Raw genomic sequence first — 25,557 nt, 5'->3', positions numbered from 1 at the left:
CTCCACTCTCCTAGATGGCAATATTGTCTGCTGAGGTAGTCCGCTTCGCAGTTGTCCACTCCCGGAATGAAAATTGCTGCCAGCGCGTGTTTTTCTGCCCAGAGGATGATTCTTGTTACCTGACATTGCAGCTCTGCTCTTCGTTCCGCCATGTCGGTTTATGTATGCCACCGTCGTTACATTGTCCGACTGTACTTGAATGGCTCGATCTCGCAGAAGATGTGCCGCTTGGAGAAGACCGTTGTAGACAGCTCTCAGTTCCAGAATGTTTATTGGAAGACTGGATTCCAGACTTGACCACATTCCTTGGAAGGTTTCCCCTTGAGTGACTGCGTTCTATCCCCGGAAACTTGCATCCGTGGTTAGAAGGATTCAGTCCTGATTCCCGAACCTGCGGCCCTCCAGAAGGGGAGGTATTTGCAGCCACCAGAGGAGTGAAATCCTTGCTTTCGGCAACAGACGTATCCTCTGGTGCATATGTAGATGAGAACCCGACTACTTGTCTAGGAGATCCAGTTGGAACGATCGAGCATGAAATCTTCCGTATTGTAGAGCCTCGTAGAAGGCAACCATCATTCCCCAGAAGGCGAATGCACTGATGAACAGAAACCAGGGCTGGCTTCAGGACATCCCGGACCATTGTTTGCATCAACAACGCTTTCTCTTCCAGGAGAAACACCCTCTGCACTTCTGTGTCGAGGATCATCCCCAGGAAAGACAATCTTCCTTGTCGGCTCCAAATGTGACTTTGGAAAGTTCAGGATCCAACCATGTTCCCTGAGCAGACAAGTTGTGAGCGCAATGGACTGCAACAACGTCTCCTTGATCGATGCCTTTTTCAGCAGATCGTCCAGATATGGAATTATGTTCACTCCCCGTCTGCGGAGGAGAACCATCATCTCTGCCATCACCTTGGTGAATACCCTCGGTGCCGTGGAGAGACCAAATGGTAGTGCCCGAAACTGATAGTGACTGTCTAACAGTGCAAATCTGAGGATAAGCCTGGTGCGGTGGCCAAATCGGAATGTGGAGGTATGCATCCTTGATATCCAGGGATACCAGAAACTCTCCCTCCTCCAGACCTGAGATCACCGCTCTCAGACTCCATTTTGAACTTGAACTCCCTCAGATAAGGGTTGAATGATTTCAAGTTCAAAATCGGTCTGACCGAGCCATCCGGTTTCGGTACCACGAAAAGGTTTGAATAGTAACCCATGTGTTGCATATGAGGTGGAACTGGAACAATGACCTCTGACACTTCCAATTTTTGGATGGCTTCCTGTAGGATAGCCCTGTCTGTCAGTAGAGCTGGCAAGCCTGATCTGAAGAACCGGTGAGGCGGGAGTTCTTGAAATTCCAGTCTGTACCCCTGGGACACAATATCCTGTATCCAGGCGGGATGACACCCAGACGTGGCTGAAAGTCGGAGCCTCGCAGCCACCAGTCCGTCCTCCAAGCTGTGCGGTCCACAGTCATGCTGAGGATTTTGAGTAACCAGAAGCAGGCTTCTGGTCCTGGGAGCCTGCAGGTGCAGGCTTTTTGGATTTTGCACGCCCACCTCTAAAGAAGGTGGTAGGAGGCTTGGACTTTTTTGTCTTAGCGGTCCAAAAGGACTGCGATGCAGATGAAGAAAAGTGTTTCTTCGTAGAAGGCGTAGCTGAGGGAAGAAAAGGTGACTTACCCGCGGTTGCCGTGGAAATCCACACATCCAACGCTTCCCCAAATAGAGCCTGACCAGTGTAGGGTGGGTTCTCCACACTTCTCCTGGATTCCGCGTCTGCCGACCATTGGCGTAGCCAGAGTCCCCTGCGAGCTGAGACAGACATGAAAGATATCCTCGCTTTCATCGTACCCAGGTCCTTCATGGATTCCACAATGAATCCCGCAGACTCCTGTATGTTACATAAAAACAGTTCAATGTCACTTCTATCCATTGTATCCAAGTCCTCTAGTAACGTGCCTGACCACTTGACTATAGCTTTTGAGATCCATGCACAGGCAATAGTAGGCCTCAACGCCACCCCTGAAGCAGTGTATATGGATTTGAGCATAGTGTCAATCTTACGATCATCCGGTTCTTTTAACGCGGTAGATCCAGGGACAGGTAAAACCACCTTTTTTGACAGTCTGGAGACAGATGCGTAAACTATGGGTGGGTTTTCCCATCTTTTTCTATCCTCTAAGTACCTTCAGAGAAACACAGAGCTTGGAGCCAGCACACACAGCGCTCAATTAGGTAGTATAACTAACCTGGCGCTGACTGTGTACCTTATTAGACTACACAGATAATACACAGTCCCCCCCCATTTTACAACCCCCTGGTACCGCAAAGGATAGCTGGAGTCATGTGGAGGGACAGCACTCCCTGTCAGCGTCTCTGGTGCTGTATCTGCAGGGAGAAAATGGCGCTGAACGCTGCTGGGTCTGCTCTGAGGAGATGCTCCACCCCCTGGAAATGGTGCCTCTTCCCGCATTTTCAAAAGATTATACTGGCCTGAGAATTTTACAGAGGTCCCCGATAGCCTTGAGTGACCAGTGTAGGGTATCTGCGCTGGCTCATGACGCTGAGCTCTCCGGAGCACAGTTAGTACTGCGCTCCTACCCTGTTTCAGCCATTCAAACCAGCTCCCCGCTTGCCTGGTCGCCGGTGACTCACTCGTCACCGGAATCTTCTGGCTCTGTAAGGGGGTGGCGGCATGCTGCGGGAGTGAGCAGTCGTCTCAGGTGGCTAACGATCATCACCCTCAGGAGCTCAGTGTCCTGTCAGAGGAGATAGTGGCCATTGACCTCTCAGGGATGGACACTACTCCCCCCCCCCCCTAAGTCCCACAAAGCAGGGAGGCTGTTGCCAGAAGCCTCCTTGTGCCTAAACTCTAATGAAAAAAATAAAACTAGAAAAACACCTATGGAGCTCCCCTAGCTGTGACCGGCTCCTCCGGGAACATTTTCTAAACAGAGTCTGGTAGGAGGGGCATAGAGGGAGGAGCCAGCCCACACTATTAAACTCTTAAAGTGCCAGTGGCTCCTAGTGGACCAGTCTATAACCCATGGTACTAATGTGGACCCCAGCATCCTCTAGGATGTAAGAGAAATTGGAAATCACTCCCCTTATGTAGTCCAGCCATGCTGGCTCAGCCCCGCTAGCCTGGGAAGGGACACTACATTGAGTACACACTAGTGAACCCCCTGGGGAAAAGGAACACTGTGCCTTACACGAATCACATTCTTTGCCTGACATACTGTAATAGTGACAGCATACACACACAGGAAAAGGTTACAATGCACAATTAACCCACAAAGAGCCCTTCTAGGGAGGCACAAAGTATGGAACCAGCACACGGCGCCCTTACTGCTAATGCCAAGCTTAACCGGGTCGCAGGACCCAGATTTTGTAGAAAGAGTTGAGACCAATCCCTTGAGAATTAACCCAATCCGGTTCAACCCTGCTAGTCTGTGAACCCCGAGTACCCAGTAGTGAGCCCCCAGGTGAAGAGGAACGCTCTGCTGTACAAGACACCCACTCTGCCTGACAATGTAATGTGACAACACACACACAGGAAAGGGTAAGCACAAGTAACCCACAAAGAGCCCTTCAGGGAGAGACAGAGTAATATGGAGCCAGCCCCCACCACGCTTTTATCTCTAATGCAAAGCTTAGCCGGGTCGCAGACTAAGTACCCTGATAGGGGACTTAGCACACTAATAATCGCTCCCCCCTTGCCATGACCCCCTAGTACCGCTGAGGTAATCTGGAGTCTCTCCAGAGGAGCTGCATGTCCCTGTCAGTCAGAGTCTGTGTCCGCTGCAGAGGGAAAATGGCACCTGTGAACTGCTGGATCCACTCATAGTGAAGCTCCGCACCTGCAATGGCGCGCGGTCTTCCCGCTCTTTATTTATACTAGCTGAGGTAAATTCAATCATTTTTATTAATGTTTTCAGTTATGCATATACAAAGAAGAACAGACAACTAAACATAACAAAAAAACATACAATAAACAAAAATTAAAGGAACATTGGGTATGGATTCAGTTTGTTACACTTAAATAGCAAAACGTTAGGTCAGCCCATGTAGAGGAGCACGGAAAAAATGTATCACATTATTTCCCCAACATTTATTACATGTTATATAGAAATATAAAGTGTGCAGGTTAGCAAGCATCGGAAAATAGGATTTTGGTTACCTATCGGTAAATCCTTTTCTCGTAGTCCGTAGAGGATGCTGGGGGTCCACATTAGTACCATGGGGTATAGACGGGTCCAGCGGAGGCTCCTGCAGAACTGATTTACTGAACTTCAGATCATCAGAGGCCAAAGTATCGAACCTGTAGAACTTTGCAAACGTGTTCGACCCAGACCAAGTTGCAGCTCGGCAAAGTAGTAACGCCAAGACACCCTGGGCAGCCGCCCAGGAAAACCCCACCTTACGAGTTACATTGTCCGACTGTACTTGAATGGCTCGATCTCGCAGAAGATGTGCCGCTTGGAGAAGACCGTTGTAGACAGCTCTCAGTTCCAGAATGTTTATTGGAAGACTGGATTCCAGACTTGACCACCTTCCTTGGAAGGTTTCCCCTTGAGTGACTGTGCCCCAGCCCCGGAGACTTGCATCTGTGGTTAGAAGGATCCAGTCCTGAATCCCGAACCTGCAGTCCTCGAGAAGGTGAGGTAATTGCAGCCACCAGAGGAGTGAGATCCTGGGTTTTTGGCGACAGAGACGTATTCTCTGGTGCATGTGTAGATGGGATCCCGACCACTTGTCCAGGAGATCCGGTTGGAAGGACCGAGCGTGAAACCTCCGGTACTGCAGAGCCTCGTAAGAGGCCACCAACTTCCCCAGAAGGCAAATGCACTGATGAACTGACACCCGAGCTGGCTTCAGGACATCCCGGACCCTCGTTTGAATCACCAACGCTTTTTCCTCTGGGAGATAATAGGATTTTGGTACTTACCAGGTAAATCCTTTTCTTTTAATCCATAGGGGGCACTGGAGTACTCTTGGGATATGGACGGGGCGTAGCCGGGAATGGCACATTTAAATATTTAAAATTAGTAACTGGTCACCCCCTCCATACTCCCATAAACCCTTCAGTATTTTTTCTGAGCCGAACAGGAGCGATAGAGAGGATGAACCATAGAGAATTACATATAACCGTATAATATAACGGTCAACACTAAAGTTGACACCTAACCTAAATTATAACGGTCAACACTAAAGTTGACACATAACGTAACTGACAACTAAACAGTTGACACCATAATAGATATCACCGTAACAACGTATCCATTGGTGATAATGTGTTCCCATAAAATCCACTGAGCTTACCACAAAACAGGTAAAACTGCTCTGGGTGGGCGTCCAGTGCCCCCTATGGATTCAAAGAAAATAGGATTTTGGTACTTACCAGGTAAATCCTTTTCTTTGAATCCATAGGGGGCACTGGAGTACTCTTGGGATATGGACGGCTTCCACAGGAAACAGGGCACTGAATATTTAAATTTAGAACTCTCCACCCCTCCATATCCCAGAGTACCTCAGTGTTTTTTACTGAGCCGAACAGGAACTATAGAGAGGTTGACAATGGAGAATTACATATAACATAACGGACAACAACAAAGTTGACACATAACGTTACTGACAACTAAACAGTTGTCACCATAACCGATAGAACTTTATAATTTGAACCAGTCGTGAAAATGTGTTACCATAAGATCCCCTGAGCTTACCACAAACCAGGTAAAACTGCTCTGGGTGGGCGTCCAGTGCCCCCTATGGATTCAAAGAAAAGGATTTACCTGGTAAGTACCAAAATCCTATTTTCTTTTTCATCCACTAGGGGTCACTGGAGTACTCTTGGGACGTACCAAAGCTTCCCCCGTGGGCGGGAGAGCTGTTTGGCACCTGTAACACTAGGCGGCCAAAGCTAGATGCTGATGCCGCAAACGTATCAAACTTGTAAGAGCGCACAAACGTGTGCACTGATGACCATGTAGCCGCACGGCAAAGCTGCGTCGTAGAAGCTCCACGACCAGATGCCCATGAAGCTCCCACAGAACATGTGGAATGAGCTGTTACTGATGTATGCGGCTGTAACCTAGCATGAAGGTAAGCCTGACGTATGGTCAGTTTTATCCATCCGGATAAGGTCTGCTTAGAAGCTTGCCAACTTGTGTTGGCAGCATCATAGAGAACAAACAACGTATCCGTTTTACGAACTGTAGACGTTCGGAATACATAAACGCGGAATGCGCGTACCACATCCAGAGTTCCAGAATGTCCGGTTAACACAGGAACTCCTATTGGTTGATTGATGTGAAAAGATGATACTACCCTTTGGTAAGAAAACGGGATTCGGCCGAAGTTCCGCTCTGTCATCATGAAACCCCAAATACGGTGGCTTGCATGACAAGGCACCCAAACCTGAAACACGCCTTGCCGAAGCTAAGGCTAGGAGAAAAATTGTTTTACAAGTGAGAAACTTTATATCCACTTGCTGTAAGGGTTCAAAATATGAAGACTGTAAGAAATCTAAAACCAGATTCAAGTCCCATGGCGCTGTAGGTGGAAAGAAAGGTGTGTACAGACGGCAATAGAGCCAATCCTCTTTGAAAGTAAATTGACAAAGCAGATACCTGCACCTTTAGTGTAGATAAACGCAGTCCTCCATCTAACCCCGTTTGTACAATAACCAAAGACGGGATAACTTGAAAGATGATGTCGGAAACTTCCGAGTTTCACACCAACCTATATAGGCACGCCAAATTCTGTAATAATGAGCTGCCGTAACTGGCTTCCTAGCTCGTAACATGGTTGGTATAACCAATTCTGGAATGCCCTCTCAAGAGGGCGGCCTCAACATCCACCCCGTCAAACGAATCCGCGCTAAATCGGGGTAAAGGAATGGACCCTGTTGTAACAAGTCCGGACGTAGTGGGAGCGGCCAAGGATCGCCTGCGAGTAGTCCGCGGAGATCCGAGAACCAAGCTCTCCGAGACCAATGAGGCGCCACTAGTATGACTGTGACGGACTCTCTTTTGATCCGTTTTAGTAACCGAGGGAGCAGCGGAAACGGTGGAAACAGATACACGAGGCTGTACGGCCACGCGATTGTGAGAGCATCCACCGCCACTGCCTTTGGATCTCTCGCTCTGGACACATACTGAGGCGTTTGGTGATTGTGGCAAGATGCCATCAGGTCCACCTGAGGGTAACCCCACCTCTGGACCAACATGTGAAACACTTCTGGATTTAATGCTCATTCTCCTGGATGAAAATCCCGACGGCTGAGATAAGTTGTCCACTCCCGATATGAACACTGCCGACAATATCACCTGGTGGTATTCTGGCCAATTGAGGATTCGAGCTAGTCCCTGCATTGCCATGCGGCTTCTCGTTCCTCCTTGTTTGTTGATGTATGCGACTGCCGTCGCGTTGTCTGACTGCACCTGGACAGTCTGAGAGCGAAGCATGTGTACTGCTTGTCGTAGTGCATTTTAAATTGCGCGGAGTTCCAGGACATTTATAGACCGCAATCTGTTGTGATCCGCCCAGAGACCCTGGAACTGACAATTTTGAACTACAGCTTCCCAACCTCTGAAACTCGCGTCCGTCGTTAAAATTATCCAATTGCATCCGCCACCTGCGGTTTAAATTGTGTACCTTGAGCCACCAGAGTAGAGACACCCTTGCCCTTGGCGACAACCTCACCCTGTGGTGAATCTGCAGATGCGAGGCCGACCACTGTGCGAGCACATCCAGTTGAAATGGACGTGAGTGAAATCTTCCGAACTGGAGCGCTTTGAAAGCGCCACCATTGTTCCTAATAGGCGAATACACAAATGTACCGAGACTGTGCGTGGCTTGAGCACTAATTGTACCAGATGACAAATGACCTGTACTTTCTGTTGTGGTAGGTAAATTCTTTGATTTACCGTATTGAGAATCATACCTAGGAATTGAAGTTGTTGAGATGGAATTAGATGTGATTTCTTGAAGTTTACACTCCAACCGTGGTGAACCAGTACATCGTACGTTTGCAGCGCCTGTTGGAGGAGCATCTGTTGAGACGGAGCTTTTATGAGCAGATCGTCTAAGTACGGAACGATTGTCACTGCCAGGGATCTGAGATGAGCTATCATCACATACAACACTTTGGTGAATACCCGAGGCGCTGACGAGAGGCCAAACGGTAGAACCTGAAACTGTTAATGGTTGTGGCGTATTGCAAAACGCAAGAACCTCTGATGAGGTGACCAAATCGGAATGTGTAAGAACGCATCCTTGAGATCTAGCGCAATCATGCAATCTTGTGGCTCCAAATCTGCAATTACTGACCGCAGAAAATCCATCTTTAATCTGTAGTAAGTAGTGATGTGCACCGGAAATTTTTCGTGTTTTGGTTTTGGGTTCGGTTCCGCGGCCGTGTTTTGGATTCGGATGCGTTTTGGCAAAACCTCACCGAAATTTTTTTGTTGGATTCGGGTGTGTTTTGGATTCGGGTGTTTTTTTCAAAAAAACCCTAAAAAAACAGCTTAAATCATAGAATTTGGGGGTCATTTTGATCCCATAGTATTATTAACCTCAATAACCATAATTTCCACTCATTTCCAGTCTATTCTGAACACCTCACAATATTATTTTTAGTCCTAAAATTTGCACCGAGGTCGCTGGATGGCTAAGCTAAGCGACACACGAGGCCGACACAAACACCTGGCCCATCTAGGAGTGGCACTGCAGTGTCAGGCAGGATGGCCCTTCAAAAAAATAGTCCCCAAATAGCACATGATGCAAAGAAAAAAAAGAGGCGCACCAAGGTGGCTGTGTGACTAAGCTAAGCGACACAAGGGGCCGACACAAACACCTGGCCCAACTAGGAGTGGCACTGCAGTGTCAGGCAGGATGGCCCTTCCAAAAAATTGTCCCCAAACAGCACATGATGCAAAGAAAAATGAAAGAAAAAAGAGGTGCAAGATGGAATTGTCCTTGGGCCCTCCCACCCACCCTTATGTTGTATAAACAGGACATGCACACTTTAACCAACCCATCATTTCAGTGACAGGGTCTGCCACACGACTGTGACTAAAATGACTGGTTGGTTTGGGCCCCCACCAAAAAAGAAGCAATCAATCTCTCCTTGCACAAACTGGCTCTACAGAGGCAAGATGTCCACCTCATCATCATCCTCCAATTCCTCACCCCTTTCACTGTGTACATCCCCCTCCTCACAGATTATTAATTCGTCCCCACTGGAATCCACTATCTCAGGTCCCCATGTACTTTCTGGAGGCAATTGCTGCTGGTGAATGTCTCCACGGAGGAATTGATTATAATTCATTTTAATGAACATCATCTTCTCCACATTTTCTGGAAGTAACCTCGTACGCCGATTGCTGACAAGGTGAGCGGCTGCACTAAACACTCTTTCGGAGTACACACTGGAGGGAGGGCAACTTAGGTAGAATAAAGCCAGTTTCTGCAAGGGCCTCCAAATTGCCTCTTTTTCCTGCCAGTATACGTACGGACTGTCTGACGTGCCTACTTGGATGCGGTCACTCATATAATCCTCCACCATTCTTTCAATGGTGAGAGAATCATATGCAGTGACCGTAGACGACATGTCAGTAATCGTTGCCAGGTCCTTCAGTCCGGACCAGATGTCAGCACTCGCTCCAGACTGCCCTGCATCACCGCCAGCGGGTGGGCTCGGAATTCTTAGCCTTTTCCTCGCACCCCCAGTTGCGGGAGAATGTGAAGGAGGAGATGGTGACGGGTCACGTTCCGCTTGACTTGACAATTTTCTCACCAGCAGGTCTTTGAACCTCTGCAGACTTGTGTCTGCCGGAAAGAGATACAACGTAGGTTTTAAATCTAGGATCGAGCACGGTAGCCAAAATGTAGTGCTCTGATTTCAACAGATTGACCACCCGTGAATCCTGGTTAAGCGAATTAAGGGCTCCATCCACAAGTCCCACATGCCTAGCGGAATCGCTCTGTTTTAGCTCCTCCTTCAATGTCTCCAGCTACTTCTGCAAAAGCCTGATGAGGGGAATGACCTGACTCAGGCTGGCAGTGTCTGAACTGACTTCACGTGTGGCAAGTTCAAAGGGTTGCAGAACCTTGCACAACGTTGAAATCATTCTCCACTGCGCTTGAGTCAGGTGCATTCCACCTCCTTTGCCTATATCGTGGCCAGATGTATAGGCTTGAATGGCCTTTTGCTGCTCCTCCATCCTCTGAAGCATATAGAGGGTTGAATTCCACCTCGTTACCACCTCTTGCTTCAGATGATGGCATGGCAGGTTCAGGAATGTTTGGTGGTGCTCCAGTCTTCTGTACGCGGTGCCTGAATGCCGAAAGTGGCCCGCAATTCTTCGGGCCACCGACAGCATCTCTTGCACCCCCCTGTCATTTTTTAAATAATTCTGCACCACCAAATTCAAGGTATGTGCAAAACATGGGACGTGATGGAATTTGCCCAGATGTAATGCACGCACAATATTGCTGGCGTTGTCCGATGTCACAAATCCCCAGGAGAGTCCAATTGGGGTAAGCCATTCTGCGATGATCTTCCTCAGTTGCCGTAAGAGGTTTTCAGCTGTGTGCCTATTCTGGACAGCGGTGATACAAAGCGTAGCCTGCCTAGGAACAAGTTGGCGTTTGCGATATGCTGCTACTGGTGCCGCCGCTGCTGTTCTTGCTGCGGGAAGCAATACATCTACCCAGTGGGCTGTCACAGTCATATAGTCCTGAGTCTGCCCTGCTCCACTTGTCCACATGTCCGTGGTTAAGTGGACATTGGGTACAACTGCATTTTTTAGGACACCGGTGAGTCTTTTTCTGAGGTCTGTGTACATTTTCGGTATCGCCTGCCTAGAGAAATGGAACCTAGATGGTATTTGGTACCGGGGACACAGTACCTCAATCAAGTCTCTAGTTGGCTCTGAATTAACGATAGATACCGGAACCACGTTTCTCACCGCCCAGGCTGCCAAGGCCTCAGTTATCCGCTTTGCAGCAGGATGACTGCTGTGATATTTCATCTTCCTCGCAAAGGACTGTTGGACAGTCAATTGCTTATGGAAGTAGTACAAGTGGTCTTCCGACTTCCCCTCTGGGATGACGATCGACTCCCAGCAGCAACAGCAGCGCCAGCAGCAGTAGGCGTTACACTCAAGGATGCATCGGAGGAATCCCAGGCAGGAGAGGACTCGTCAGACTTGACAGTGACATGGCCTGCAGGACTATTGGTTTTCCTGGGTAAGGAGGAAATTGACACTGAGGGAGTTGGTGGTGTGGTTTGCAGGAGCTTGGTTACAAGAGGAAGGGATTTAGTGGTCAGTGGACTGCTTCCGCTGTCACCCAAAGTTTTTGAACTTGTCACTGACTTATGATGAATGCGCTGCAGGTGACGTATAAGGGAGGATGTTCCGAGGTGGTTAACGTCCTTGCCCCTACTTATTACAGCTTGACAAAGGCAACACACGGCTTGACACCTGTTGTCCGCATTTGTGTTGAAATAATTCCACACCGAAGAGCTGATTTTTTTTGTATTTTGACCAGGCATGTCAAGGGCCATATTCCCCGGGTGCCTGACTTAAACAAACCACCTCACCATCAGAATCCTCCTTGTCAATTTCCTCCCCAGCGCCAGCAACACCCATATCCTCATCCTGGTGTACTTCAACACTGACATCTTCAATTTGACTATCAGGAACTGGACTGCGGGTGCTCCTTCCAGCACTTGCAGGGGGCGTGCAAATGGTGGAAGGCGCAAGTTCTTCCCGTCCAGTGTTGGGAAGGTCAGGCATCGCAACCGACACAATTGGACTCTCCTTGGGGATTTGTGATTTTGAAGAACGCACAGTTCTTTGCTGTGCTTTTGCCAGCTTAAGTCTTTTCTTTTTTCTAGCGAGAGGATGAGTGCTTCCATCCTCATTTGAAGCTGAACCACTAGCCATGAACATAGGCCAGGGCCTCAGCCGTTCCTTACCACTCCGTGCCGTAAATGGCATATTGGCAAGTTTACGCTTCTCCTCAGACGCTTTTAATTTTGATTTTTGGGTCATTTTACTGAACTTTTGTGTTTTGGATTTTACATGCTCTCTACTATGACATTGGGCATCGGCCTTGGCAGACGACGTTGATGGCATTTCATCGTCTCGGCCATGACTAGTGGCAGCAGCTTCAGCACGAGGTGGAAGTGGATCTTGATCTTTCCCTTTAACCTCCACATTTTTGTTCTCCATTTTTTAATGTGTGGAATTATATGCCAGTATCAATAGCAATGGCCTACTACTATATTTACTGCGCAAAACTAAAATGCACCACAGGTATAGAATGTAGATGGATAGTATACTTAATGGATGACGAGTGACGACACAGAGGTAGGTACACAGCAGTGGCCTACCGTACTGCTATATATAGTATACTGGTGGACACTGTCAGCAAACTGCAAAACGGTCTAAAATGCACCACAGGTATAGAATGTAGATGGATAGTATACTTAATGGATGACGAGTGACGACACAGAGGTAGGTACAGCAGTGCACTCTGCACTGTACTACTCCTATATAATATTAATTATACTGGTGGTCCCCAGTCCCCACAATAAAGCAGCACACTGTGAGCACAGATATGGAGTGTTTTTCAGGCAGACAACGTATACTGGTGGTCACTGTCAGCAAAACTGTGCACTGTACTCCTGCTATAGCTGCTCCCCAGTCCCCACAATTAAGCAGTGTGAGCACAGATATATTATGCAGCACACTGAGCACAGATATGGTATGGAGCGTTTTTTTCAGGCAGAGAACGGATAAAAACTGGTGGTCACTTATCAGCAAAACTCTGCACTGTACTCCTCCTAACAGCTGCTCCCCAATCCTCCCCACAAATAAGAAATAAAGTAAACCAATCAACTTCTACAATAAACGGAGAGGACGCCAGCCACGTCCTCTCCCTATCATCTCCAATGCACGAGTGAAAATGGCGGCGACGCGCGGCTGCTAATATAGAATCCGAATCTCGCAAGAATCCGACAGCGGGATGATGACGTTCGGGCGCGCTCGGGTTAGCCGAGCAAGGCGGGCAGGTTCGAACCTGCCTCGGACCCGTGTGGAAAAGGTGAAGTTCGGGGGGGGTTCGGTTTCGGAGAAACCGAACCCGCTCATCACTAGTAGTAAGTGACTTACTGATTGAGACTCTGACGGAGCCATCCTGCTTCGGTACCACAAACAGACTGGAATAATAACCCTGACCTTGTTGGTGTACCAGGCCTGGAATTAAAACTGCTGAATCCAGCAGAGACTGAATGGCAATTTGCCGAAGCGCCTTCTTGTCGTCCGACAGAGGCAGTCCTGTCTTGAAAAAGCGCAGTGGCGGGAGACAGCTTTCTTTTAACACTAAATTGCGGATACATCCATCAGTGGATGTCTGGAAACCCGGCAAATGTAACGTCTGAAGGCGCGCTCCCACAATTGGAAATCCGAGATGGCCTGGGAGCCCGTCAAGCCACTGGCTTGTCGGTGACCTTAGCGCCCTGACGTTCTCTACCAGAGCCTTGAAAGAACTGAAGTCTAAAGGATTTAAACGCCGGACTAGAGTATTTCCGTCTTGGTACCGGTGGAGGCAATGGCAGGAAACTAGACTCTCTTCCCCCCCCCCCCCCCTCCTTGGCCAGAGAAATGCATTTGTCCAATTTAGGACCAAACAACTTCTGGCCACCGTATTCTTTCGACCTCTGACTCCGTTTGCCAAGAACGCAGCCAGAGTACTTGTCGTGCTGTAACTAGCGACGATGAAATGCGAGAAGCGAGCTGACAGCCGTAGATACTCAGCAGCTTCTCAGATTTGATTAGCAATAAGTATAACGTGATCGTTATGTTCTGTTATCCATACAAATAGCGCCTTAGTGAGTAAGGTTTGACACAGACGAATCCACCAATGGCGGATTCTCCAATGTAGTGTGGAAACGGGTAAGTAGACTTAAATCTGTGAGGTATAGAACCGGTTATTCGGTTCGTTCGTATTTCTACTAACATCTTATTAAGATATTCCTAAATAAGAACGCCATTGGAGATCTCTGTCGTTTATTAGTAAATACGACTTTATTATATGTCAGAGGCTCCTTAGTCTCAGTAAACTTCAGAGACTGACGCACTGGCCTGATGAGATTGTCAAAAGCTGCACTATCTGACTGATGATCTAATTTGCCCTCCTCACCCTTCTTTAGCGCCGTGAGGTCTGGCATAGAATTGTCAGACTGCAACATAGCAGAAACGGGTAAATTATAAGACAAATTCAATTAATACCTTGTACCCAAAGTGAAGTTGGACCTTTGCAAAGTCTGAGACTCCTCCGTTAGATCTGGCGGTCTCACCCGAGACTCCCATCTTGCCGCTCGTGTCGAGTGGCGGCCAATTCTAATTGCAACCCCGCCATTACATTTGCGTAACATAGGATCTGGGAATGAAACCGGGTTCCGGAGTGGAAACCTACAAAACATACTGAACATGTGGTAGATCCATGTACAGACATTGCAGAGATACTTATTTTTAGTCTTTGCTGGTGCCTTACTCATTATGCAGACAGACAACACAATAGACAAAGACAGACACTTGCACGACTCAGTAAAATTGGTACTTAAGGTGTGTATAATATATATATATATATATATATATATATATATATATATATATATATATAGCCGAAGTGCAGTTCACATGGCCAGCCTATATGATACCTGAACCAAAAATTCCCACTAACACCCCTGCACCTCCGGTGGAGTAGAGATGTAGGACAGGAACATTCTGGAATTACAAACAGGAAGCATGGTTAAAATGGCCCCCATGCCATGCTTACACTGATAATCACAGGTCAGGTTACAATACATGCCTCCTGTGTTTAATATAGGCTCAATAGTCTATTAATATAACCTATGGTGCCTGCATATGAAATCTGGCAGCCTGTCATGCAGCCTTATAAGTTTTTCTCCCCTGCAGCAGCGCTGCCTGTGATCAGACTTGTCCCCCCACCCCTCCCCCTGTGCTCCGTGTAGCGCTGTGTCTCAGCGGGGAGCGGGTGCCGGGAAGCTGACCTTCATTGCAGGGAGGCGGGGGACGCTTGTGAGGAGAGCCGCCGAGTGAACGGAGTTCAGCTGGCTGGAGCGGCCTGTAGCGGCTTCCGGCGGCGCTAGTGTGAGCGCTGAGCTGCGGCGGTTCTCCCCCTCTTAGCGCTGGATACAGCGCGGACGGAGCGGCTGGGGCGGGCGGAGCGGCTGGTGTATTAGCGGCGGGTGCGGGCGGCGGTTAAACACGGACCCCACACAGCGGGGCGGCAGCGCGCGCTGACCGCCCCGTTCCCCCCAGCATACCTTGTCTCCTTGTAGGGAGGGCTGCGACGGGGCTTCTTTCTGTAAGCTCCGTCCAGCTCTTGCAGCAGTTCAGTGGGCTGCGTGTGGCTGTGAGAGTGCTCTTTGTGAGGACCGACACGCCATGCGCTGCTTCTGTGCAGCGGCACTATCCCGGACCCATGTTTTTAGTAGAAACTGGGAAGGGATGTGCTGAAATAGTAATAAAAAAGTAAAAATTAAAATCAAAAATATTCAAAGAAAAGTGTGGGAACCCACACAAGCCTCTGTTAGTGCATGAGCACAGAAAAAACACTGAGGTACTCTGGGATATGGAGGGGTGGAGAGTTCTAAATTTAAATATTCAGTGCCCTGTTTCCTGCGGAAGCCGTCCATATCCCAAGAATACTCCAGTGACCCCTAGTGGATGAAAAAGAAAAGGATTTACCTGGTAAGTACCAAAATCCTATTTTCTTTTTCATCCACTAGGGGTCACTGGAGTACTCTTGGGACGTACCAAAGTTCCCCCTTGGGCGGGAGAGCTGTTTGGCACCTTTAACACTAGACGGCCAAACAAGATGCTGATGCCGTAAACGTATTAAACATGTAACAGCGCAGAAACGTGTGCACTGATGACCATGCACTCATGACCTTGTAGCAACGCGTGCAAGTTGTTTCGTAGAAACTTCACAACCTGCTGCCCATGACGTTCCCAAAGAACGTGTGGAATGGTCTGACCCTGATGTAGGCGGTTGTAGCCTGCCTATGACGTTCCGAAGAACGTGTGGAATGGCCTGACACTGATGTAGGCGGTTGTAGCCTATTATAAAGCTAAGCCTGACGTATGGTATAATGTCTACTTGGAAGCTGGCTAAGCTATCTTAACTACCTTATAGAGAACAAACAATGAAACTGTTTAACGTACAATTGATGTTTGGCTACATAAACGCGTAATGCGCGTACCACATCTAAAGTAGCTGAAGTTCCTGAACCTACTGATAACACAGGAACTACGATTGAGTAATTGATGTGTAACATTATACCAACTTTGGTAGGAAAACGGAATTCGTCCGAAGTTCCGCTCTATGATTATAAAACACCAGATACGGTGGCTTGCATGACAAGGCACCCAATGTAGAACACGCCTTGCTGAGGCCAAGGCTAAGAGAAACTGTTTTCCAAGTGAGAAACTTAACCTGCACTTGATGTAAGGGTTCAAAATATGAAGACTGTAAAAAAAATTAAAAATAAAAATCAACCAGATTCAAGACCCATGGCGCTGTAGGTAGTATAAACGGAGTTTGTACTTTGAGGACACCTTACTGGAAAGTAAGTACAGTCGGCAAAAGAGCCAAACGCCTTTGCAGGTAAATTGAAAAGGCCAAGATCTGCACCTTGAGTGTAGAAACGTAGTCCTCCACCTAACCCAGTCTGTAAAAATATGAGAAGACGGGATAATGATAAAGATAATGTTGGAACTTCCGAGCTTCCCACCAACCTATATAGGCACGGCAAATTCTGTGATAATGAGCTGGCGTAACTGGCTTCCTAGCACTTAACATGGTTGGTAGAACAGATTGTGGAATACCCTCCCTTCTTAAGAGGGCGGTGTCAACAGCCACCCCGTGAAGCGCCACCTCTCGAAAGGTCCGGACGTGGCAGGAGCTGTTAATAATCGGCTGCGAGGTCGCAGGGATCCGAGAACCATGCTCTCCGAGGCCAATGAGGCACCAATAGTACGACCGTCGTGGACTCTCGTTTGGTCTGTTTTAGCAAGCGAGGAAGCAGCGGAAACGGTGGAAACAGATGAACAAAGCTGTACGGCCACGCGATTATGAGAGCATCCACTGCCCCTGCCTTTGGAGCTCTTGTTCTGGACACATTCTGAGATGTTTGATGATTTTTGGCAAGATGCCATTAGATCCCCCTGTGGGTAACTGCACCGCTTGACCAACATCAGGAACGCTTCTGAATTTAATGCCCAGTTTCCTGGATGAAAATCCTGACCGCTGGGATAATCTGCCTCCCAGTTGTCCACTCCCAGAATGAACACTGCCGACAATATCACCTGGTGACGCTCGGCCCAATTGAGGATTCAAGCACTTGTCACATTGCCATGCGACTTCGAATTCCTCCTTGTTTGGTGATGTATGCGATAGCCGTCGCGTTGTCTGACTGCACGTGGACAGGCTGAGCCCGGAGCATGTGCACTGCTTGCCGCAGCGCGTTGTAAATTGCCCTGAGTTCCAGGACATTTTATTGACAGCAATCTTCTGTGAAGTTGATAATTTGGGACCACAGCTTCCCAACCTCCGAGACTAGCGTCCGTCTTTAGCCAATTCCAGACGCCGAACATTCTCCCTGCGTTGAGATTGTGTATTTGGAGCCACCAGAGTAGTAATTCTCTGGCCCTTGAAGACAACCGCACTAACTGATGAATCTGTAGATGCGTGCAATAACATCCAGGTGACAATGACATTAGTGAACTCTTGGGAACTGGAGTCCATCGAAAGACGCCACCCTCCTTCCTAACAGTTGAATGCCCAAATGGATGGAGACTGTCCGTGGATTGCGTACTAACTGTACGCAATGACGAACACTTTGTGTGTTGTGTTCAGACAGGTAAATCCATTTATCCACGGAATCATTCCTATGAATGAATCCTTTGTGTCGGAATGAGGGTTGATTTCTTTAGGTTGACAATCCAACCGTGCTGAACGACGCCATTGTACGTTAGTAAGACACGTTGCAGGAATAAGCGTTGAGACAGAGCTTTGTTGAGCAGATTTGCAAAGCACGGAACGGTTATCAGTCTCAGGAATTTGAGATGAACTATCATGACAGCCAGTACTTGTGACCACCCGAGGCGCCGATACGAAGCCAAAACGGTAGCGCCTGGAAGTGACAATGGTTTTAACTGCAAAACATAAGTAGGCTGACAGTTGGATAGAAGAATTTCTTTGGACCTTTGGAGCAGTGATACTTCTGGGACATTTTGCTGATCCAAGCCCTGTGCGGTGGTGCCGGGCTGATTCAGCTCTGGACCGCAAATTGCTTTTTTTAAGCTAGCCCACCGCAGGGCCATGTTATGGTGAGAGATTGTTTGTTCACCTATATGCACAGTCACTTATTACCAGATACTGTCTCCAGGTTCTATCTTTGGATTTTTATTGTGTCATTGTTTTATTACTTGTATGTATATTAGTTTGTCCATGGAATAAATGCACTTTATTTTAAAATTCATGGTCTAGTACATACCTGAAAAATACAAGGTATTCATCTTATGGTATGAGCGCCAATGCACGCTGCACTTTATTTTTTCCTATTTGAATCTTTTGGGATTTATGTGTTTGTCCCGCTTGGTGAAGAAGCAGGGCTGCTCTGTCCATTTTATTGCGCATATATTGTTGGTGTGCACTCTCTTTTTTGCTTCCCCAAAGAGAGCCTGACATGTGTAGGGTAGGGTCTCCACATTTTTCCTGGATTCCGTGTCGGCAGACCACTGGCGCAACCACAGTCCTCAACGAGCCGATACGGACATAGAGGAAATCCCCACAGCAATGGAACGGTTGGAACCCAGGTCTTTCATGGATTCTGCCAGAAATCCTGCATGTTACATAAAAACAATTCAACATCACATTTCTCCATAGTATCCAAATCCTCAAGTAACCTGCCTGACCACTATACTATAGCTTTGGCAATCCAAGCACTGGCAATAGTGGGACGTAGAATTGCCCCAGAAGCAGTGTACATGGACTTGAGCATATTATCAATTTTACGATCAGCCGGCTCTTTGAAGGCGGTAGATCCTGGAACAGGTAAAACCACCTTTTTTGAGAGTCTGGATACTGACGCGTCAATAGGCGGGTTTTCCCATTTTTTCCTATCCTTTACCGGGAAAGGAAACGCTACCAGAACCCTTCTAGGGATCTGGAATTTTTTATCCGGGTTTTCCCAAACCTTTTCAAAAATAGCATTTAACTCCTTTGACGCAGGGAAGGTTAGCGAGGCTTTCTTATTTTCAGTGAAGTAAGCCTCCTCAACCTGCTCGGGTGTTGTATCAGCAATATTCAACACATCCCTAATAGCCTCTATCATCAACTGCACCCCTTTAGCAAGAGATGCTGCCCCCCGCACCACATCCCCATCACAGTCTGCACTATCAGAATCGGTATCATCCTGCATGATCTGAGCAAGAACACGTTTATGTGAATATACAGCCCTTATGTACCAGAACTGGGCCAGACTGCCATAGAGTACTGTAAAGCCTGAGTTGCAGATTCATTTTGTGCAACCCTATTTGAAATCTGAGAAATCATAGATTTGATAGAGGATAACCACTCAGGCTCCCTTGCTGGAATCTGTGCTAAACCAGTGCAATCCTAGTTCAGCCATCAGCAAGAGCTCTCTGTGCCGAAAAGTGGCTATCCAACCAGACTGTTGCCTCTCGGGGAGTGGAGAAAGTGTCTTTCACCATTGGCGATCACCCGCAATTTGGAAGGAAAAAGCATGGCCTAGACTAAATTTAACTCACAAAGCCTCAGTTTGATCGGCATAAATTGGGCCCTGGTCCTTCTGTACCACAATTGCAAAGTGCGGGAAGACCAATATTTGGGTCCCATTCCACTTGAGGGGGCCGTTGTTGCGTGCTATTTCAGTATAGTGTCCCAATTGCGATAATGAAGATGCTTAGCAATGAATGTACGGGGAGGTGCTCCAGGAGGTAATGGACAGCCCTGTGGGCTCTCTCCACTGCAAAGTGTGTCATAAATTCCCCAGCACCGAACGTGTCCAACAACCATTTCTCAAGGAACTGTTCGAGGGTGAGCCCCTCTTTTTTCAGGCAAGCCGATAAAGCGGACATTGTTCCAGCGTAAGCGTCCCTCCATATCAGATAATTTATTGTGCACCTCAGTCAGCTGGAATTCCAAGGTGGTAGTGCGCCTCCCAAGCGGTGACACTGTATCCTCGAGCGTGGACATGTGCATCTCTACCTCCCCAACCCGCTCCCGCTGAAGATCCGGATATATAATAGACAAGTCCACCTGTACTTGGCCAATCTTGTCCGCGAGCCTGGCTTCACTAGCAGTCACTGCCTCCAAAACTTTTTGTAAAGCAGCAACCGACACCTCGGCCGAGGAGGAGCTAGTAGAGGGAGACGGCGGTGAGGAGGCATGCCGTGCATCTCCCGCCGGTTGTTGTTGAGCGGGAAGGGGGGGGGGGGGGGGGGGGTTTCCTGGAAAACATCTCCAGTTTGGCCACAGCAGCAGCCGCAGAATTATGATGATATTTAACCATTGTAGTCGGCAGTGACCAGGAGCGATGGATAGAAGGGATAATAATACTGTCCAGAAATCCCACACTATACGAATCTCCAGAAGAGCGCTAAGAGTCGAGATAATCAGAGCGGATGTGCCTTATAGGTGAACTTCCAGATAAAGACGGCAGCAGCAATGCAATATGATCCAAAGGCAGCGCGGTACTCACCACTGCAGCAGGGTGAGAAATTCAGTGGATTGACCAGTAGCAGAGAGGGAGGCAGTGGAGTAAGCAGGGTCCAAACAGGAGTTTAGAAATGAACCCAGTATAACTATACATCCAAAGTCACATATATGGATAAGAAAAGCAACAGCAGGGAAGACGAGTTAGCAGAGGCTGTTAATTGACAGGGGAGACATAGCAGCACCGTCCCACTGGCATTGCAGAACAAAAAGGCAGGACATGTCCCGATCCCTTATGCTGCCAGTCACAGGCAGCTAGATATAGCAGAGAGTAGTAAAGCCCACTACAGGGAGCCCCACCAGAGCAGGAGGGCGCACAGTACAGGAGATGGTTCTGTGGCTCCAGTACCACAGAGACGCCAGCAGAGGGGAGAGAGAGAGGGAGCCGGAGGAGCGCGCCCAGCAGCAGCAGGGGCACCACGTGACGCGGCCATCCCCAGGTCTCTCGAACAGCGGCGGTGGAAAGAGCCAGTGGGCGGGCAGGAACCGGAGCACCACCCGGCAGCGGAGTCAGCGGCCTGGGTCCCGGTCCGATGGAGGCAGCGGGATGAGCCTAGGAGAGGGGTCAGGCGGGGCTCCCAGCGCGGTGGAAAGCGGGTAATGGAGCGGTCCCACATGGTGTGGCCTCCTCCCGGGCTGCACAGAATAATCTTACCACAGCGGGCAGTGAGGGTCGGACCGGCTCAATAATGGACACCAGGATGCAGCACCGTAAGACCAAGTGGACCAACTTGTAGCCCAAGGGGGGGGGTTGGGTGGTCTCAGGATGTCTGTGTCAGATCAAGATGCTGGAGAGCTACACAGCCTATGTGCTACTCCATGCCCGCCGTAGCGACGTGCCCCACCCCCCCTTCCCCCTTTCATTATTTAATGGTCTGTGATCGCTAAAGCACATTTACATGACGACCTGGAACATGTGCATATGTACTTCTAGAACGTAATATCACACTGCATACTTTACGCACAATGATCTACCACCCCTATAACAAAGCTACACCAAACATTATTTCACAAGGCCTATTCAACTGCACCAACGACTAATGTGAGATTACACACTGCATACTCTACTTGCCATTTACAAATGTTTTGGATCTTTTAAGTCATTTAAGCACACACACACCCTATGTCAGAACTGGCTTTTTTAAGTAGACCTCGTGCCCCTTTTACCCTGGAAGCATGGCCGCATGTTGCACTTACAACTCTAAACCAAAAGGGACGGGAATGAGATAACAATGAGTATCAGCTACGGCATACATTCTGTAATGTTCCATCACTCGTGCGCAGATCCAGCTTCTTGACACAGGCATTAAAGAGGTGGAAAGCATCTCAATTTTGTTAAAAGGTGGGGAAGCTTTGGAGGTTTGGGATAAGTTTTATTGGTACCCAGCAGAGGCATTACAGGGCAGATGCCAGGGTGTGCGGGGTATCACCTGACAAGTGCATTCAAATGATCTTACCAGCTTTGTCAGCTAGCCACTGCAGGCACCACTTCACCCTGTACATGTCATTGTTCTGCAAAATAGAAAGACAGACAAATCACAGTACAGCAGTACAGAGTAATCACAGCCCAGCCCTACAGTGTAATCACAGCCCAGCGTAATCACGCACACACCAGTACAGAGCACGCACACCACACCACACCCGTACAGAGCACGCACACCACACCAGTACAGAGCACGCACACCACACCACACCAGTACAGAGCACGCACACCACACCACACCAGTACAGAGCACGCACACCACACCACACCAGTACAGAGCACGCACACCACACCACACCAGTACAGAGCACGCACACCACACCAGTACAGAGCACGCACACCACACCAGTACACCACACCACACCAGTACAGAGCACGCACGCCACACCAGTACAGAGCACGCACGCCACACCACACCAGTACAGAGCACGCACACCACACCACACCAGTACAGAGCACGCACACCACACCAGTACAGAGCACGCACACCACACCAGTACAGAGCACGCACACCACACCAGTACAGAGCACGCACACCACACCAGTACAGAGCACGCACACCACACCAGTACAGAGCACGCACACCACACCAGTACAGAGCACGCACACCACACCAGTACACCACACCACACCAGTACAGAGCACGCACGCCACACCAGTACAGAGCACGCACGCCACACCAGTACAGAGCACGCACGCCACACCACACCAGTACAGAGCACGCACACCACACCCGTACAGAGCACGCACACCACACCCGTACAGAGCACGCACACCACACCCGTACAGAGCACGCACACCACACCCGTACAGAGCACGCACACCACACCCGTACAGAGCACGCACACCACACCAGTACAGAGCACGCACACCACACCACTACAGAGCACGCACACCACACCACTACAGAGCACGCACACCACACCACACCAGTACAGAGCACGCACACCACACCAGTACAGAGCACGCACACCACACCAGTACAGAGCACGCACACCACACCAGTACAGAGCACGCACACCGCACAACACCAGTACAGAGCACGCACACCACACAACACCAGTACAGAGCACGCACACCACACAACACCAGTACAGAGCACGCACACCACACCAGTACAGAGCACGCACACCACACCAGTACAGAGCACGCACACCACACCACTACAGAGCACGCACACCACACCACTACAGAGCACGCACACCACACCAGTACAGAGCACGCACACCACACCAGTACAGAGCACGCACACCACACCAGTACAGAGCACGCACACCGCACAACACCAGTACAGAGCACGCACACCACACAACACCAGTACAGAGCACGCACACCACACAACACCAGTACAGAGCACGCACACCACACCAGTACAGAGCACGCACACCACACCAGTACAGAGCACGCACACCACACCACTACAGAGCACGCACACCACACCACTACAGAGCACGCACACCACACCACACCAGTACAGAGCACGCACACCACACCACACCAGTACAGAGCACGCACACCACACCACACCAGTACAGAGCACGCACACCACACAACACCAGTACAGAGCACGCACACCACACAACACCAGTACAGAGCACGCACACCACACCAGTACAGAGCACGCACACCACACCAGTACAGAGCACGCACACCACACCAGTACAGAGCACGCACACCACACCAGTACAGAGCACGCACACCACACCAGTACAGAGCACGCACACCACACCAGTACAGAGCACGCACACCACACCAGTACACCACACCAGTACAGAGCACGCACGCCACACCAGTACAGAGCACGCACGCCACACCAGTACAGAGCACGCACGCCACACCAGTACAGAGCACGCACGCCACACCAGTACATAGCACGCACGCCACACCAGTACATAGCACGCACGCCACACCAGTACAGAGCACGCACGCCACACCACACCAGTACAGAGCACGCACACCAGTACAGAGCACGCACACCACACCCGTACAGAGCACGCACACCACACCAGTACAGAGCACGCACACCACACCAGTACAGAGCACGCACACCACACCAGTACAGAGCACGCACACCACACCAGTACAGAGCACGCACACCACACCAGTACAGAGCACGCACACACCAGTACAGAGCACGCACACCACACCACACCAGTACAGAGCACGCACCCCACACCAGTACAGAGCACGCACACCACACCAGTACAGAGCACGCACACCACACCAGTACAGAGCACGCACACCACACCAGTACAGAGCACGCACACCACACCAGTACAGAGCACGCACGCCACACCAGTACAGAGCACGCACGCCACACCAGTACAGAGCACGCACGCCACACCAGTACAGAGCACGCACGCCACACCAGTACAGAGCACGCACACCACAACAGTACAGAGCACGCACACCACACCAGTACAGAGCACGCACACCACACCAGTACAGAGTACGCACACCACAGAATTACAGAATAATCCCACTGCGGCCACTTAGAACAGAGTCAGCAGGTATGATAACCCTTTGACACATCACAGAAACTAAAGATCAGAAAGTGAAACGAACCCTGCAATAGACCTCTGCAGGCAAACCGCGGGCAGGACCGGCGAATTCACACAGACCGCGGAACATGTTGTGGTAATCCTTGTTCGCCAGCTCAAATCCGGACACCGGGATCTGATGTGTGGCAGCACCTGGTGGAAATGCATCAATAATGTAAGTGCTGCTGGGGCGTCTTATCTAGTACAGAGGCGGCTCTCCATTCACAGGCTCCACAACACTTACTTCCGGCGTGACAGTGGTAGCGGAACCCGAGCGGCAGCTCTCCTGGGAAAAGATCGGAGATGAGGTCATTGCAGTTTCCCAATTGCACACTGACATAGCGTCCGCACATTCCACAGCACTTTATGTATGGGAACAGGGTAATAAAACAGGGCCGGGGACCACATGTAATAAGCTCCGATTTGCTGCTCTCCTCAAAATAACCGCTAGATGTTAAAATAAGATTTTACTTACCGATAAATCTATTTCTCGTAGTCCGTAGTGGATGCTGGGACTCCGTCAGGACCATGGGGATTAGCGGCTCCGCAGGAGACTGGGCACAAAAATAAAAGCTTTAGGACTAGGTGGTGTGCACTGGCTCCTCACCCTATGACCCTCCTCCAAGCCTTAGTTAGGATACTGTGCCCGGACGAGCGTACACAATAAGGAAGGATTTTGAATCCCGGGTAAG

The 25,557-nt window shown here is 49.4% G+C and overlaps 1 protein-coding gene across 3 annotated transcripts in view; it reads right to left on the bottom strand.

The window, feature by feature from the left end:
• The window catches only part of MAEL (maelstrom spermatogenic transposon silencer), a 137,925-nt gene that overhangs the window by 16,957 nt on the left and 95,411 nt on the right, over positions 1 to 25,557 (bottom strand). For all 3 annotated transcript variants that reach the window (XM_063956733.1, XM_063956732.1, XM_063956734.1), the window contains exons 6-8: positions 25,110 to 25,151; positions 24,891 to 25,018; positions 22,300 to 22,354 (exon numbers count right to left, since the gene is read on the bottom strand). In XM_063956733.1, coding sequence (XP_063812803.1) covers positions 22,300 to 22,354; positions 24,891 to 25,018; positions 25,110 to 25,151 — 225 coding nt within the window. The remainder of the gene's footprint in view (positions 1 to 22,299; positions 22,355 to 24,890; positions 25,019 to 25,109; positions 25,152 to 25,557) is intronic.

The sequence above is a fragment of the Pseudophryne corroboree genome, chromosome 2 (genome assembly GCF_028390025.1).
Source record: "Pseudophryne corroboree isolate aPseCor3 chromosome 2, aPseCor3.hap2, whole genome shotgun sequence".
In the NCBI taxonomy this organism is placed as follows: Eukaryota; Metazoa; Chordata; class Amphibia; order Anura; family Myobatrachidae; genus Pseudophryne; species Pseudophryne corroboree.
This window is presented reverse-complemented; position numbering and strand designations above follow the sequence as displayed.